Source organism: Engraulis encrasicolus, chromosome 2, assembly GCF_034702125.1.
Source record: "Engraulis encrasicolus isolate BLACKSEA-1 chromosome 2, IST_EnEncr_1.0, whole genome shotgun sequence".
Classification (NCBI taxonomy): Eukaryota; Metazoa; Chordata; class Actinopteri; order Clupeiformes; family Engraulidae; genus Engraulis; species Engraulis encrasicolus.
In genome coordinates this window covers 52,495,176-52,510,767 of record NC_085858.1, presented here as the reverse complement: position 1 = coordinate 52,510,767, position 15,592 = coordinate 52,495,176, and the positions used below count along the sequence as shown (strand labels likewise).

Genomic DNA, 15,592 nt, shown 5'->3' with positions numbered 1-15,592 from the left:
AGGGGGAAAGATGGAAAAAGAGAGAAAGGGAATGAGAGGCAAGACAATTAGAATGCAAGCATATGATGTCAATGAAAAGCTATGAGGTGCATATGTTCAAAATGAATGCCAGACTGTGTTATAAAATATTGTTAAACCCCTTAACCTAGTGGCAGCGTCCTGAATATCAAGTGATTTGGCTTTTCTCTCCCTCTCCCTCTCCCTCTCCCTCTCCCTCTACCACCACACCCACCACCCAGCCCCAACCCTCTGTGTGTGTGTGTGTGTGTGTGTGTGTGTGTGTGTGTGTGTGTGTGTGTGTGTGTGTGTGTGTGTGTGTGTGTGTGTGTGTGTGTGTGAGAGTGTGTGCGCGTGCGTGCGTGCGCGCGCGTGCGGGTGCGTGCGGGTGCGTGTGTGTGCGTGTGTGTGTGTGTTTGCAGCTGACAATGTGCTGCTGTCAGAGGATGGGAAGAGCATATTCCTCTGTGACTTTGGACATTCAATCAATAGACATGGCGAATGCATCGGAGTACCTACAGGTAACAGTGATGATGAAAATATACAGTACACCAAGTCACCAAGCAGTTCATTCAGTATATTAAATATTTATAATACTTCATTCCAACATTGTAAATGTTTTGCTCATTCTCTCTCACTCCTCTCTTTCTCTCTCTCATGCATGCATGTAAATGTGTGTATTTGGGTGTGTGAAGATTGTGGATTCGCATGTGGGAGTAAATGCAAGTATGCCAATGCGTCTGACACCAATATTTGTGTACGGTACTGAAATACATGACCTGATACATAAGTCCACTAATGAGTACTGTGAAAATATTCATGAACGGCATTTGGAAATGTTACCTACATATACGTGTAAATGTGTGTGTGTGTGTGTGTGTGTGTGTGTGTGTGTGTGTGTGTGTGTGTGTGTGTGTGTGTGTGTGTGTGTGTGTGTGTGTGTGTGTGTGTGTGTGTGTGTGTGTGTGTGTGTGTGTGTGTGTGTGTCACCTGTGCGTTGACCAGCTGTTGGCGGTTGTGTACGAGCCCCCAGGGAGCCACACCCACAGCAATGACCTTGTTCTGGGACAACGAGGAGGCTGCAGTCTGGTGGTCCCTCACCGCCTCCCCAAGACAACGGCCAACACCCTCCCTCAGGCCACCGGTCAAAATCCACGCTCCTGGAGGAGAGAGAGAGAGAGAGAGAGAGAGAGAGAGAGAGAGAGAGAGAGAGAGAGAGAGAGAGAGAGAGAGAGAGAGAGAGAGAGAGAGAGAGACACACACACACACACACACACACACACATACACACACACACACACAGACAGACAGACAGACAGACAGAGAGCGCGAGACAGAGAGAGAGAGAGAGAGAGAGAGAGAGAGAGAGAGAGAGAGAGAGAGAGAGAGAGAGGGAGGGATGAGCACTAGCAGTATGAAGGAACATACTACAGTTTGTTGTGCTTATGGCACGCTGTTACTGTTTACACAGCATTGAAGAGAGAGATAGGGAGCTGAGATGTACACATTTCTGTAAGTGATTGGAGCCAAACTTGAGTGTCTCCCTCGTCAAACATATTCTAAACTACACACTACTCTAGTTCCCGTACAGGTAGGATTCTGAGCTGCCCTGCCCTGCTCCTGACATTTCACTTAAGAAGACACAGTCAAGCTGATCGAACTGGATCTGTAGCAGCGAACATATTTGCGTCTAAAGATTGCCTGATGCCAGAGCTCCAGGATACAGGGTACATGAAAGTACTGTATATACAGTGAGGCCAAGAGTGTGATGAATACAGGCAGACAGAAAGTACACAGTATATAAATTGTTGATTTAACACCCAGAGAGCATTCTGGGACTAATTACGATCTAGATTAGAAGATGTTGAATCGATTCAGTTGTATCAGTTGAATTAACACTGCATTGTTTATTGCGTTACAGGGGTGAGTGGCCTTGATGACATATACTGGCTCTATCCACCTGTCACATATAACACTGGTCTTATCACATGTTCATACACGCTTTTTTTCAGCAGTCTTGCAATTTACTGCATTCTGCTTGGTGACAATTTAGGCACGCTATCTTATCTTGTCTTATCTTGTCTTACAGGATCTTGTGGTGTCTTGTCTCACTGCTATAACCTGACTGAGGAGTTGCAGTTGGGCAATAAATAGTTGGGCAATAAATACATGTTTTGGCAAATTCAATTTAGACTGAAAATAGACTACCCACTTTTGACTCTGAACAAAGGGCAAAACTGCAAAAGGTCATGACAACCTATAAAAGAAGATCCAACTGTTTTACACACCAACAAAATTCTTCACCCTGTTGCAATCCCCGGGCAGGAAGCAAGACAGGACCACATGGCTCTGAAGATTATAATTGATTACAGTCAGGTTAGTCAGGAAAATTAAGCTGGAGGCAATTGGGTGTCTTTTTGGAGCTTGAAAACGTACATTAAGGCAGAACTGATAAAGCGTCCAGGTGGAATGGCTAAACGAAGCCCCAACTACAAAAACTTCCAACTGGACTCCTTTTACTCATAAAGACCAGCCAGACACACTGTTTGAGAGGGTAGGAATAGGATAAGCCCTCTCTGAGCAGGAGACCTTTACTTTCTCACCTTTGCTTTGTGTGGCCCTCACCAGGCCTTGCCAGAGTGCCTATGGAACAAATTCCAATCCTGGCCAACACCTTTTAACCCATGCCAATCCTGGCCAACACCTTTTAACCCATGCCAATCCTGGCCAACACTTTGACTGGTTTACCACCAGTGGCTAATATAACACATCTCCGATTAGTAGACATTACCACTGAAGGTGGATACAGTATATATCTGTACTTTGTGTGGCGCACACCAAGCCTTGTCATAGCACCTCCCTGACCCAGGAGCTTCCTGGCCTACCCTGGGCCTAGTTAATCTGTGGGTGTGTCTGTTTATCTGTGTAACGCATATTTGGGTCAGTGGACACTACTACGCATTAATGTTGGCGTAGCCTCTTACTGCAGCTGGGGTCGCCGGCGACCCTATTCACTTGCTGAAAATGCTTAACTACATCATAACAACATTGCTATAACATTACAGAGAGCCATAGTGCTGCGCTAAGGGGCCTCTTTTTACTCATGCAACACCGACTTTGCAGGATACAGGACAAGTATACGTTTACCGCTGCAAGGGGTTGTTTCAGCTCTACAGAGGGGGTGAAGTCGCAGTTTGTGTTTGTAGGCTGCAGTTGCAGGACGAGTCTAAACCAGGCTTTAACCTGTGCTTTGTGCAGCGCATACCAGGTCCTGTCAAAGCACCTCCCCAACACGGGGCTTCATAGCTTAGCCTGAGCCTGATTCCTTGGGGGCTAATATAGACACTACCAATAAGGGTGGCATTACCTGTGCTTTGTGCAGCGCGTACCAGGCCCATGCGGAGCACCTCCCTGACCCAGGGCTTCATGGCCTCGCGGCCCTCTCCCCCCACCACCGACACCACCAGGTTGGGGGAGGGCAGGCCCCAGTGAACCGTCATCAGTGTGTAGATTATCTGTGGAGACGTGTCGCACGATAGTCGCAGGAACTGGCGGAACAAGATGGGACACAAGAGACAAACAGTCAGGACCGGTCTGGGACATACAACTTTTTTCGGGCACGGGAAAAAGAGATGTGAAAACCCCCTCTCAATACACACAAAGCAATGAGGACCCAATTCTGCCCCCGCCCCCCATATCCCTAGGCCCAGAACAACTGTCATGGGCAGTCATGGGTGAGCGGTTAGGGCGTCAGACTTGCATCCCAGAGGTTGCCGGTTCGACTCCCGACCCGGCAGGTTGGTGGGGGGAGTAATCAACCAGTGCTCTCCCCCATCCTCCTCCATGACTGAGGTACCCTGAGCATGGTACCGTCCCCCCGCACTGCTCCCCATGGGGCGCCACTGAGGGCTGCCCCCTTGCACGGGTGAGGCATAAATGCAATTTCGTTGTGTGCAGTGTGCAGTGTTCACTTGTGTGCTGTGGAGTGCTGGGTCACAATGACAATGGGAGTTGGAGTTTCCCAATGGGCTTTCAACTGACCCCTTTGCCGCTCCCTGTTGGCTTCAGTGCATACAGTAGATAAACATGATAAAGGCCCACAACACTCATCAATGCTCCCAAACATTAATGGCGCGTTTAATCACTTTTTTCTCAGTTTTCTTCCGTTTGGTCTAGGACCTGCACTGCTGATGTGCGTGCATTTTCTGTCTTTTTAGACATACTTTGCAAAGCCATGCTTTCAACTGGCTTTTGACTACCCTGTTACTGTCCAACACTGTCTGTGAGAACTGTCAAGTGTCATCATCAAGATCCAAAGAAAAGTCCAGTTGATTGCAGTTAAACTCCTTTGATTGCCAACTATTACAATTGTCAGCTATTACTGTCACTACTATTTGAGCAGCCTCGGGGCATAAGTGTGCTGCTATGCAAATTAACATGCCTAGCCTTGCCTTACACATGTAACAGTTCATACTCTGCGTCTCTGCCCTACATTTGAGAATCCAGTTGGCAATGTCACATGAATGATATCTTATTACACTGTAATGATCCTGTGTTTGCTCAATAAGACCCTGTTAACATGCATGAACAGTTTTGTAAATGTCTACTTTTTTATTCGTTTGGACCTTTAATTTACAGTTAAACAGTGTCTTTTATTAAACCCTAGAGTTTTAAGTGGAGATTTCCATAAACAAACCTGTCACAATGGTGATTTATTTTATCCAAATGCCATGTAAATGGGATGAAGGTGTGTAAACTGATAACATTTTTTGCAGATATAGCAAATATTTCCATACATGTAAACCAAGGCCTTAGAAGGCGTAGTACAACACAAACACCTACTAAGTGGTTTCCAGCACCACTATCACCTCTAAATAAACATACTATTAGCAGCAGCACGCATTAAGGGTGACATAAGGCAAGACCACGTCATATCCAAGCGCTGACTCTCTACATCAGAAAAAAATCCACTTGAGCACCACTTGAGCAGCATCACAGGAGCCCAAAGATAGGACAGAGATCATCAGATAGGAACAGAAACATAACATCTGAAGGCACTAAATGATTTAAATCAACCCGTCACAGGCCCAGTTGGAGAGAAAGATGAGTTGCATCACGGGCAGTGAAGAGATGGGTAGATTGTGTGCGAGGGTTTGACTCTGAGAGACTCTTGAGACTGGACCCTCCACATTCTCTTGATAATTACACACTTGATCCATGGAGATAAAGAGGCACTGTGCTGTAATTGCCAGCTGCTTCTAAGTTCTACGTAAGTAAGAACAAATATAACAGTGTTAGGCTGTGCGTATGTCTTGTGTGATTGGTTTCATTATGAGACCACCCTATAACCACCACATAACTGTCTTCAAATAGCCAGAGAGAGATGAAAGACACTCAGTGGCTCTAACTGATGTGTGTAAAAGGCTGATTGGGAGAACACTGTGTTATTATGGGAGCCATCAACAGTGGCGGTCCTAAAATGAGTTGGGCCCCAGGCAACGCCCCCTCTGATACCCTGCCCCTTTTGCGACGGCTCTGTTTCCAGTGAAATAAATCGTTGAAAACCGCTTATTATAGCTGACAAAAACACTTATAGTAATGGTATTACAACAGTGTGTTAATAGTGTAGAAATAACCCTTGTTAAAGATTTGATATGTTAATAACTGCTTTAATTAGCTAACAACTGTTTTAAGGCGATTTTAGCAATGTTGTTTGGGAATGTGGTTTCGTGAGGAGGCGGGGTTTCGTGATGGTGCCGCCCCTTCTCAGGTGCTACCCCTGCAGAATCGTCCCACACCTAGGACCTAGCCAGGCCGTGCCCTCCTAGTGACGCAACACCTTCAGCGTTGCTTCTAGTCAGGCCAGGAGCGATACAAATATCGTTTCTGAGCTCCGGAAAAATCGGGAACTCCTCCAACTTTGTAGGGAAGCAAACAACCAGAAGCAAACCAAGGGAGGCAGGTCAACCATGATGTTTGGGAAATGTTCATTGTTATGCTGATTTGAAAGTCGATGATAATCAGGCTACCTAAGACCGCCCCTGGCGACCAAACCAGACCAAAGGCCTATAGGAAGGGAGTTGAGATACTGCCCCTCTATTCATATCTCATCCTAGTGGATAGTGAATGATAAAGGGCTGGTAAAAAATCCCCTTACACGCAGAACAAATGCAGTGGTAATTCAAAGCTATTCTGAGAATATGGTCCCATTCAATTTTAAGTGTTACATTCCACTCTTTTGAGTGTTAAATAAACACTGCAAATCCAAGTATGCTCTAAATATTGGTAAATTGGTAAATTGGTAAATTGGTACATGTTAACTCAACACTCAAATCGCTGAATTGATACTAAATAGATTGAGGCCATGTATTTTGAGAACATATTTTTTACTGGGCACATATAAGACATCTAAGTACCAACATATAATTTGTTACTGATGCTACATGTCTCTTCTGGAAGCCAGTCTTAGCGGCGGGCACACAAATCGTTTCAAACAATAGACAATAACCAAGATGTAAAAGAGAGAGTTTTTCCCCCTGATGCAGCAGCATTATACAGTAAAAACACCTGCTCCTGCACCTGCAAAAACTTCCTTTGTCCCCGTTCATGAATATCTGGCATTCCTGCCAGTGATAACCACTGAGTCATGAATGGACAGAGAGAGCGGAGGGAGTATAAAGTTACTCTGATTGAACACCAGACAAAACAGAAACCCGGAAAGCACAGTCATCTAAAAGGACTCATATGACAGACCAAAGCTCAAGTAACTTGATTAATAGTCCATTTATGGACCCCAATCGTTCGCCTATAATGTTTCAGAGTGGGAAATAAAAGATGAGTCATGGGTAGGAGGCTCTGGATGTGAGTATGGGGGGTCTGGAGGAGGAGAATGTGGGGGCACTACTCACGTGACTGTGTCTTCTGCCCGCCCCGGCGAACTCCACCTCCCCGAAGGCATCTGTGGGGTACTCGGAGGAATGCTGGGCGCTGTCCCACTGGCTCACGATGGCAGCCCCAAAATAATCCCCCGTGGCAACAGAGCTGTGCATCTCCCGCACCCCTCCACACTGACAAAGAGCCCCATTGCTGCAGAGAGAGAGAGAGATAGAGAGACAGAGAGACAGACAGGCCGACAGACAGACAGGCAGACAGACAGACAGTGGCAGAGATATAAAGATAGAGTGAAATACAGACAGGGAATCAGAGAAAGAGAGAGAGAAAAAAGAGAAAGGGAGAAGAGAGAGTCAAAGAGGGAGACAGGAGGGCAGACAGAAAGAGACACAGGGAGATAGGATTACAGATATTGCACTGCATGAGACAACAAAGAAGCTAACAAAATGGTGACATATCCACATAGCATCCCCTTCCTGCAACCTCAGCTGCTGACACCAGCAATGTTAAGAAGCACTGCTTTTAAGAGCTATGAAGCTCAAGAAGTGCTCCAAGAGAAATATGATCTCACAGAATACCATGAAATGAACACAGAATCTATGACAGTTTCATGGATGGAGAAGTGCTTTCTGTATTTTCTCACAGCACTATGTTCCAAGTGTACTAATTTATGTTCTCTCAACATTTTTTTTAATCAATTTTTTTCTAAAAAAAAAACCATTTCTTTACTGACAGATTAGGATTCGAAATTGTGTAGGTCTGGGAAAAGTTTGTCTTATTACAACATTCTTTCATGACATGGTAAACAATAGATAACAACACACAGGAACCATGAAAATGAATCCATCCAAATACTTAACACTTTCACTAAAACACACCTACTGTGTGGACACACTACAGACATACAGGCAGACAGGACAGAATGACAAACTAACAGACAGACAGAGAGACAGACAGACAGACAGACAGATCAGACCGAAGGTCATATACAAACAAACATATGTGGCCTTTAAGCCAGGTGAGCCACAAGTCAACATTGTCACGCCCCAGAGGTTGCTATAAGCCTAGTATAATACCTGCAGTATAGGGGCACATAGCGGTAAATGTCAGAAACAGTATGAATGACAGGAATGACAGGTTGTACCTGAAGGAGTCCTCTATTAACGCAGAGCACACTCTCTTCTTTATGATCTTGGGGATCCAGCTCTGGGGAGAAAACAGTGAGATACATCATTAGGACAGTAACCACTATAGCCTATATCATTACATTACATTAGCCTACATTACAATACATTACATTACTGTGCACTTTGCATTATTTTCATCCAAAGTGGCAATAGTCCCTAGAGCAATGTGGAGCTAGCCTTGTTTAAAGCCACTGGCCATGGATGAAACAAAATTTGATTGAACCTGCAAAAACTCTAGATTTCAAGACCAACTCTCTAACCATTAGACCACGACTTCCTTGGGGCAGTTCTGAGGCTGCACTGTCAGAAAAAAACACTTCAGACCACAACAGAATTGGGATCTGTTTCTCCCCAAAAGCCCCATCACTCTGAACTCAAGCTCGCACTGGCTCTAACCCTTATACATGACATGTTGCACTGATGAGTGACATTCAGACAGTCTCTATGACAAGTGTCTCATATTGTATAAGTGACATTATTGACAATAAAATACATTATATTCTACTTTGTTGTATTATTTAGTAGCAAAATAAGCCATGGTTTGCATAGGAATAGGAACACATTTACACACACCAAAATCACTCAATCATGTCTTGGCATGGTATAGAGAGAAAACATATTTTCATTTTCCTTGTATGACTTGTGCTCATGAATAAAGTGTCAATAAAAGCTGGCTTGACATGACTTGACTTGACTACAGAGTTGGAAATCAGTGATGCGGGTGAAGAAGAGATGGCATCATGACAAGACAATGAGAAGACACCTGGTTTGAGTATGGCAGTGATTTCCCTTGAGCCTGGAGGCTAAACTGTGGGTTCCAATGAAAAATTGAACGGCGTGAGAAGAATGGCTGTTGTTATTATAGACCGGAGACAACGAGGTTATAATGGACAGGAGGGGCAAGACGAGAGAGAAGAATGAGAAGAATGCATCACGGGCAGCGGATCAAACACCGCAGCACAGCACAGCAGCCAGCCACAGGGCCCATCACAAGCTCAGTGGTCAGCTGAGGCAGAGTCTGTGTGTGTGTGTGTGTGTGTGTGTGTGTGTGTGTGTGTGTGTGTGTGTGTGTGTGTGTGTGTGTGTGTGTGTGTGTGTGCGTGCGTGCGTGCGTGCGTGCGTGCGTGCGTGCGTGCGTAAAATCTGTTTAGGAAACACACAGTGTCATGATATACAACATGACCTACATCAACACAATGATTCAACTATCCCCATAATATTTCCCTTCCCATGCCAAGTCTGAAGTCGTGTCTAAAAGTCTCACAACAAACATGCCGTGAGTGAGTCAGCTGAAATCCAGAGACCGCCAGTCTTGAATTAAATCGAGATCTCTCCGTCTGTGCTGTCACGCTGATCATTTACGCCGTGCGAAGCTCAACATTCTCTGGTCACAATAGTGGGGTGTTTTGAATCCCTCTGGCTAGGAGTCTGTCAAAAGTAGTCATAACACATTGTTTATGTAGACGGTCTCTCTGATGCATTTTTAAACCCGCGTACTGTATACGATTTCCCCACTTCTGTCCACTCTTTATTTGTTATTTACAGTAGGCCTTTGTAGTCTCACATTATACTTCCTCACTCATCAATGCAGAAGTAAAATTGCGCAGTCGAAAGCTTGATGCCATTTTTACCATTTTAAACAGCACAAAGCGTTACACTCTTTACATAAGGGGCACCCATGCGTAATAACAGGCTATTGGCAGTTTGAAAATGTCAGACTACCTTATCTACCTGAGGGGAAATAACATACATCTCGTTGCAAGTCTTGACTTGAGTTTTTGGAGCCCTCGCAGAGCTCTCCAAAAGTGGGCTATGCTCAGAGTTATTTAACCATATTGCGCTTGCACATTGTTGTCCCGTTTTGCTACATTTGGTGAAGTAAACGTTTCCACTTTTTTGAGGTAGCATTGATTGACAGAAGTTTTGAAACTCATTTTGCGGTAGCATCAACATACATAACCCACCTGATCTTTTTCTGATTTTCTGGTCCCGTCCTTCCCTCCTCCTCCTCCAGCATCATTCCCCTTTTCCACCTCTTTCATTACTCCTCTGTCCTCCTTGGTCCAACGCGGAGGGTTTATTCCGCGTTGTATTAGACAAACAATATTCCTGACTTGGTAGGCTGTGAAAGACGACTCCAGCGGTATGAGACCTCTGAAGAAAGCTTCGACATCGTCAATGGGCTCCTCCCCCTCCAGTGGCAGCTCCAGACATACATTCCAGCGCGCGACTTTTACACTCAGGTATCTCAGTCAGGTGCGTGATGGGGCGCGGATGTGTGGGTGGATGCATATGAGGGACAGATTGAGTTGGTTCACTTTACCTAAACAACAGCAAGACACACACACACACGCGCGCGCGCGCACACGCACACAAATAAGTTATTTGTTTTTTTCCCCTGTTAAAACTGTTGAAGAGTTTAAGTTAAAACTGTTAAGTTAAGTTAAATATTTCAATTGACAGTGCTGCATCTCAACAAACATAATATTTTGAATAAGTGATTGCCTTAACCCTATCCAGACCGGGCTTTTTTGGCATTCCTGGGACCGGGGGGGGGCTCTTTTGGCCCCCACCTCATAACTTAGGAACCGAATGGCGTATGACCACCAAACTCGGAGGAGATGATCGTCAGCCCAAAATCTATGATTGACATCAGTTTGGTGTCATTATTGGGTATTATGACGTCACTATGACGTCACTTCCTGGTTTTATTGCCCAAAATGTCACCGTGATGTATTTTCCATCTAACTTGGGTAATGCACATCAATTGTAGTTATTATGTGCATCAGACCACTTCAAATGTAGACAAGGGTTTCTGATGCTAATGAAAATGTAAAAAATGTGAAAAATTGTGTGACAAAATCACGTCGTAGATATGGCAAAGCGGCTTCAGTTTCGTATAACATAGCCGCAAGCATTCAGCCCTCAACAACAGGATATATTTTACCAAATTTGCAGGCCATGATCTACATAAGACACACAAGCAATGAGAAATAAAAAGAAGAAATAAAATTGAGTTGAAATTTGCATTGGGAAAGGTAAAAGTAGGTATTTGATGATGTCATCAAATTAGCATAAATTAGCATAAATTAGCAACATTTTATAATAATTAATTTAGAAAATATTATATTTGGTTAAGTTATGCTAATGTAATGGAATAACTATACAATAAGTAATACGCAATAAGGAGGGTACACTGATGAGACTCAGATCAGTGATTTTCTGTCAGACGTACCTGTCAGAAAACTGTTACCATGGCAACAACAAACATGATAAACCTAATCTTTTGGTATCACACTGAAGCCAACTTCATTTTAGGAAAAGTCACAAAGTTTCGTAGTCATAGCTTAAGTCATTCAGGAGTTATACGATGTCAAAGTTGGTGCGGGCACTTTTAGCCCCCCCCCGGTCTGGATAGGGTTAAGCAAAGATAGCAGATGATTGATTGATTAATCAATTGATTGATTGATTGATTGATTGGTTGATTGATTGATTGATTGATTGATTGATTGAAACACTGGTGAAAACACCGATACCACCAGGCACCCCTGAATGATAGCCTAGTAGGCCTACAGCATTGCAGCTGCATTGATGTGATTGACCTGGTGAAACTTGCCAACTCTGTGAAGCCTAAACTCTTTTCAACGTGCCATTGACTAACAATAGAGGCATGGTGAAAGGGAAACAGGACACAGATCCTCTCGGGAATCTCACTCACGTCAAGGTTGTGCTACTGGACATTCAGGAAAAGCAACCTCTCCTGTTAGAGATGTTGTAACAGAAATGAAGACTATCAGTGAACGGATATTACAGTAATACAGAAGCAGTAGGTGAAACTATTACATCTTGTGTGTGTGTGTGTGTGTGTTTGTGAAGCTATTATATCGCGCGTGTGTGTGTGTGTGTGTGTGTGTGTGTGTGTGTGTGTGTGTGTGTGTGTGTGTGTGAAGCTATTATATCGTGTGTGTGTGTGTTTGTATAGAGCTATTATAGTGTGTGTGTGTGTGTGTGTGTGTGTGTGCGTGCGTGCGTGCGTGCGTGCGTGCGTGCGTGCGTGCACCCCTGGCACAGGCTAAGGCCAGGAGGTAATCCTTTGTGTTGAAATGTAACACAATGGACGACATGCATTCGTTCAGGGAGCTCTGTATTTGATTACACTCTCTCAAAACTAGTTCTGTTGAGAATTCTTGCTCCTGATTTCATGAGAATACTCCTGTGACAATGACAACGTTGTCCCATTAAGTGACCTCAAGCTTCCTTACTAATAGTCTTCTCAGCATAATATATTATGAAGTATGTCATTATGTGTTTAACATTCTATATAGAATGTACCGGCATCCCAATTTTTCAGTTAGACTTCATCAGTAGAACGACTTTTGCCCAATCAGTCAGCTATGCTATGACTTTAAAATGGATTCAACTCATATAGGCGCTATATGCTGTGTGTTGAGTGCTCCAAACATCTTTGGTCACTAAGCTACAGTGTTTTCTTCCACAGATAGGCCCGTGTTTCCTCAGTGACAACTCCAGGATAAGAATTGTCAATGCCATCACCCATCTCCTCTGCCATACTCCTACTGAAGAAAATGTAACTTTTGTCCCAGAATTTCCAGCCCATGCTGTAAAAGTTAACAATTGAGAAGCCTGTACATTCAGCAAAAACAGCTGTTTGATTATTTAACCATAAATAACTTTTCACAAGCGACCGCAGCAAAAGGGTGGGTATGTTGTGGCAATAAAATAAAAAATGGGCCCGCCTGTCTTTGTGCGTGCGTGTGTCTGTGTCTGTGTGTGTGTGTGTGTGTGTGGGACATTGTGTGACCACATGACCACTGGCTCTTTAATTCCCATGAAAATGTGCATCCGTTGGACCGACCGACGGCTGATGTATTTATTTACCCAAACACCATTTTTAATAGCCCCACGAGGCTTCCATTACGGCCCAAAGCCACTCCCGCTGCTGACATTTTTGCTTTGATGTCTCTCAGCTTCTGCACACTAGTACACACACAGTCTGTTTGCACTGATGGTATGAAGGTAGGCCTATTGTAATGGTGTTGGACTATGGAACCAAGCTCTGTGCTGCCAACATCCTTCGCGAGTCGCGACAGAGTTTTAAGACCCCTGAGTCTCTTTACAGTGTGGGAAGAGGGACACGGCGACCAAAGGGCAAGGATGTCTCATTGTTGTTTATGTCCCTGTTGCTGTGAAGAGGCTCTGAGGCACTAAGGCACTTGAAGTTCTAAATCCCATCCAACTCCACTTCACCCCAACCATAGCAACCTTGCAAGGAACCAAAGAAAGATTGCAGAGTGACACAAGTTGTTTGTTTGTGTGTGTGTGTGTGTGTGTGTGTGTGTGTGTGTGTGTGTGTGTGTGTGTGTGTGTGTGTGTGTGTGTGTGTGTGTGTGTGAGAGAGAGAGAGAGAGAGAGAGAGAGAGAGAGCGCAAGAGTGTGTGTGTGTGAGAGAGAGAGAGAGAGAGAGAGAGAGAGAGAGAGAGAGAGAGAGAGAGAGAGAGAGAGAGAGAGAGAGAGTGCAAGAGTGTGTGTGTGTGTGCGTATGTGTTTAGCAATATTAGTGTGCTCAAAAACACATAGATGCCTTGCCACTTCACACAGTTCCACACATACAGTAAGAAGCCAGTGGGCCCCTTTCTGCTGTGGGACAGCTGTGGAGTCAGGACAGGAAACGGTTAACTCAGACCATGCAAGATAATGAGAAGCACATTTCCTGACTTTCCTGTAAACTCACATAACAGACAGACACTCCTAGAGAGAGAGAGAGAGAGAGAGAGAGAGAGAGAGAGAGAGAGAGAGAGAGAGAGAGAGAGAGAGAAATGAGAGCATTTTGGAGATGCCTTCTTCAAAAATGAGTGGTGACCATGTGTACAGTAGGCTAGTGACTGAGGGCAGATGACCTGACCTCATGGAAATTGGCGACATTGGGGACATGTCCTTGGATATTCCTGGAGAACTGGATTCTGCAAGACAAATAATAATTAAAATAAGTTTTAGCTACTCTAGGAGAAAGTGGGTTTCCTTGTATTTCACCATGAACAGACCACTGGGGACTTTCGCCAAAAATAGTGGATGCGTACTCGCCTCAGCAATTCATAAGTAAAGAGTTCTCCTTTTGGAGAGAGCGGTCTACTGTAAGTTTGACACACTATACATTCGTGTTCTGGATTAGGCCTATCTTTTATGTCACTGATCAAAAAGAAAATCAGATACCGAAACAAAACGTGTGCAGAGATCAATTAATACAGGTGTAACATTGTTATGGTTAGATGGTTAGATAACCATAGTAAAATAATTATGTGTGTGGGCACTTCTGTCCATGTATGGCAAGGTTATGTGCATGATCATACACCTGTTATAAGACTGGTGCTGTCTACTAATAATAATTACATTGTACACCTACATAGAGTGCCTATCCTCACTTCCCTCCGATCGCCTCCCAGAGTTGCTCTGTTAAAACACAGAGCCGTAGATTAGAGATCTTAATATACGGCTCTGTTAAAACATTGTCTATGGGGACATCTGGTGGTCACCCAATGGTAGTGGCTGAACTGCCGTCATGCAGGGAAAGTGACGTCAATACCTCAGATTACCGTTTCGATTTTCCAAAGGAATTAGCACAGAATGAAAATGAAGCATGGTATACCTCATATAATGTGGTGTGTTATGTGAACCCCCGAAGGAACTGGGGAATCATGGTTTTCTATACCACCATGGTCCATCACAGAGATACTGATAAAGGGGGAAAAAGAGGTCAGTTCTCTCGGGCCCTGGGTGTGAACAGTCACAGAATTGGGTCTTGATAATATTCTCAATATACTATATTATTATTGTTTTTCAGATTATCTTTTTTTTTTACCTGGCCAAGGCTGCAGACAGCTCTGCCTACTCAGGACATGTGTCGTGCACAGAATATGTGTCCTTAAGTTTTAAGGCAGAATGCAGACTTAAAACATTTTCCTATCATAGGTTACCACAGGTGCAGATGCAGACAGTGTCTAGACATATGGAACCAGTAAGGCAACATAGCAGATGGGCTGCCGAAACTAAACACCATTGCTTCATCCACTATTCTACCCAAACTGAATGCCACACATAGTCATGCATAGGCTGCGTGCATTCTGTACCAAGAATAGGCTGCATCCAACCACAGAAACATTGCTTCTTTTCCTCTACTACAATGGGCCTTTCTCTTCCAGGTTGTCAGTCATTTGGATTCTCTTTTATCTACATGCATGTAACAGGATCCCGCCTGAGACGGCAGCTTTCTTTCTCATGTGAATGTTTTAAAAAGTCTGTTCTTTCAACGAGCACATGAAGCAAATCCCAAGTCATTTGCACAAGTTGCATTGCAGTGTTTAACTCTGAAAAGTATGTCGTACACTAGAGGCATAATTAGGAAATTCCTGTGGTCAGTCTCATCAAAGAGCTACAGTGGTGACTATACAAGCTTGCCTAGTAGCAGGGGAAAAAGTTCAGTTCATTGGGGAAAATATGCA

The 15,592-nt window shown here is 44.2% G+C and overlaps 1 protein-coding gene across 2 annotated transcripts in view; it reads right to left on the bottom strand.

The window, feature by feature from the left end:
- Window positions 1–10,345, bottom strand: part of trpm4a (transient receptor potential cation channel, subfamily M, member 4a) — a 30,325-nt gene extending 19,980 nt beyond the window's left edge. For both annotated transcript variants that reach the window (XM_063190963.1, XM_063190971.1), the window contains exons 1-5: window positions 10,040–10,345; window positions 8,033–8,094; window positions 6,906–7,083; window positions 3,365–3,545; window positions 988–1,157 (exon numbers count right to left, since the gene is read on the bottom strand). In XM_063190963.1, the coding sequence (XP_063047033.1) occupies window positions 988–1,157; window positions 3,365–3,545; window positions 6,906–7,083; window positions 8,033–8,094; window positions 10,040–10,117 (669 nt within the window). In that variant the 5' untranslated portion in view covers window positions 10,118–10,345. The remainder of the gene's footprint in view (window positions 1–987; window positions 1,158–3,364; window positions 3,546–6,905; window positions 7,084–8,032; window positions 8,095–10,039) is intronic.
- Window positions 10,346–15,592: the final 5,247 nt, after the last annotated feature.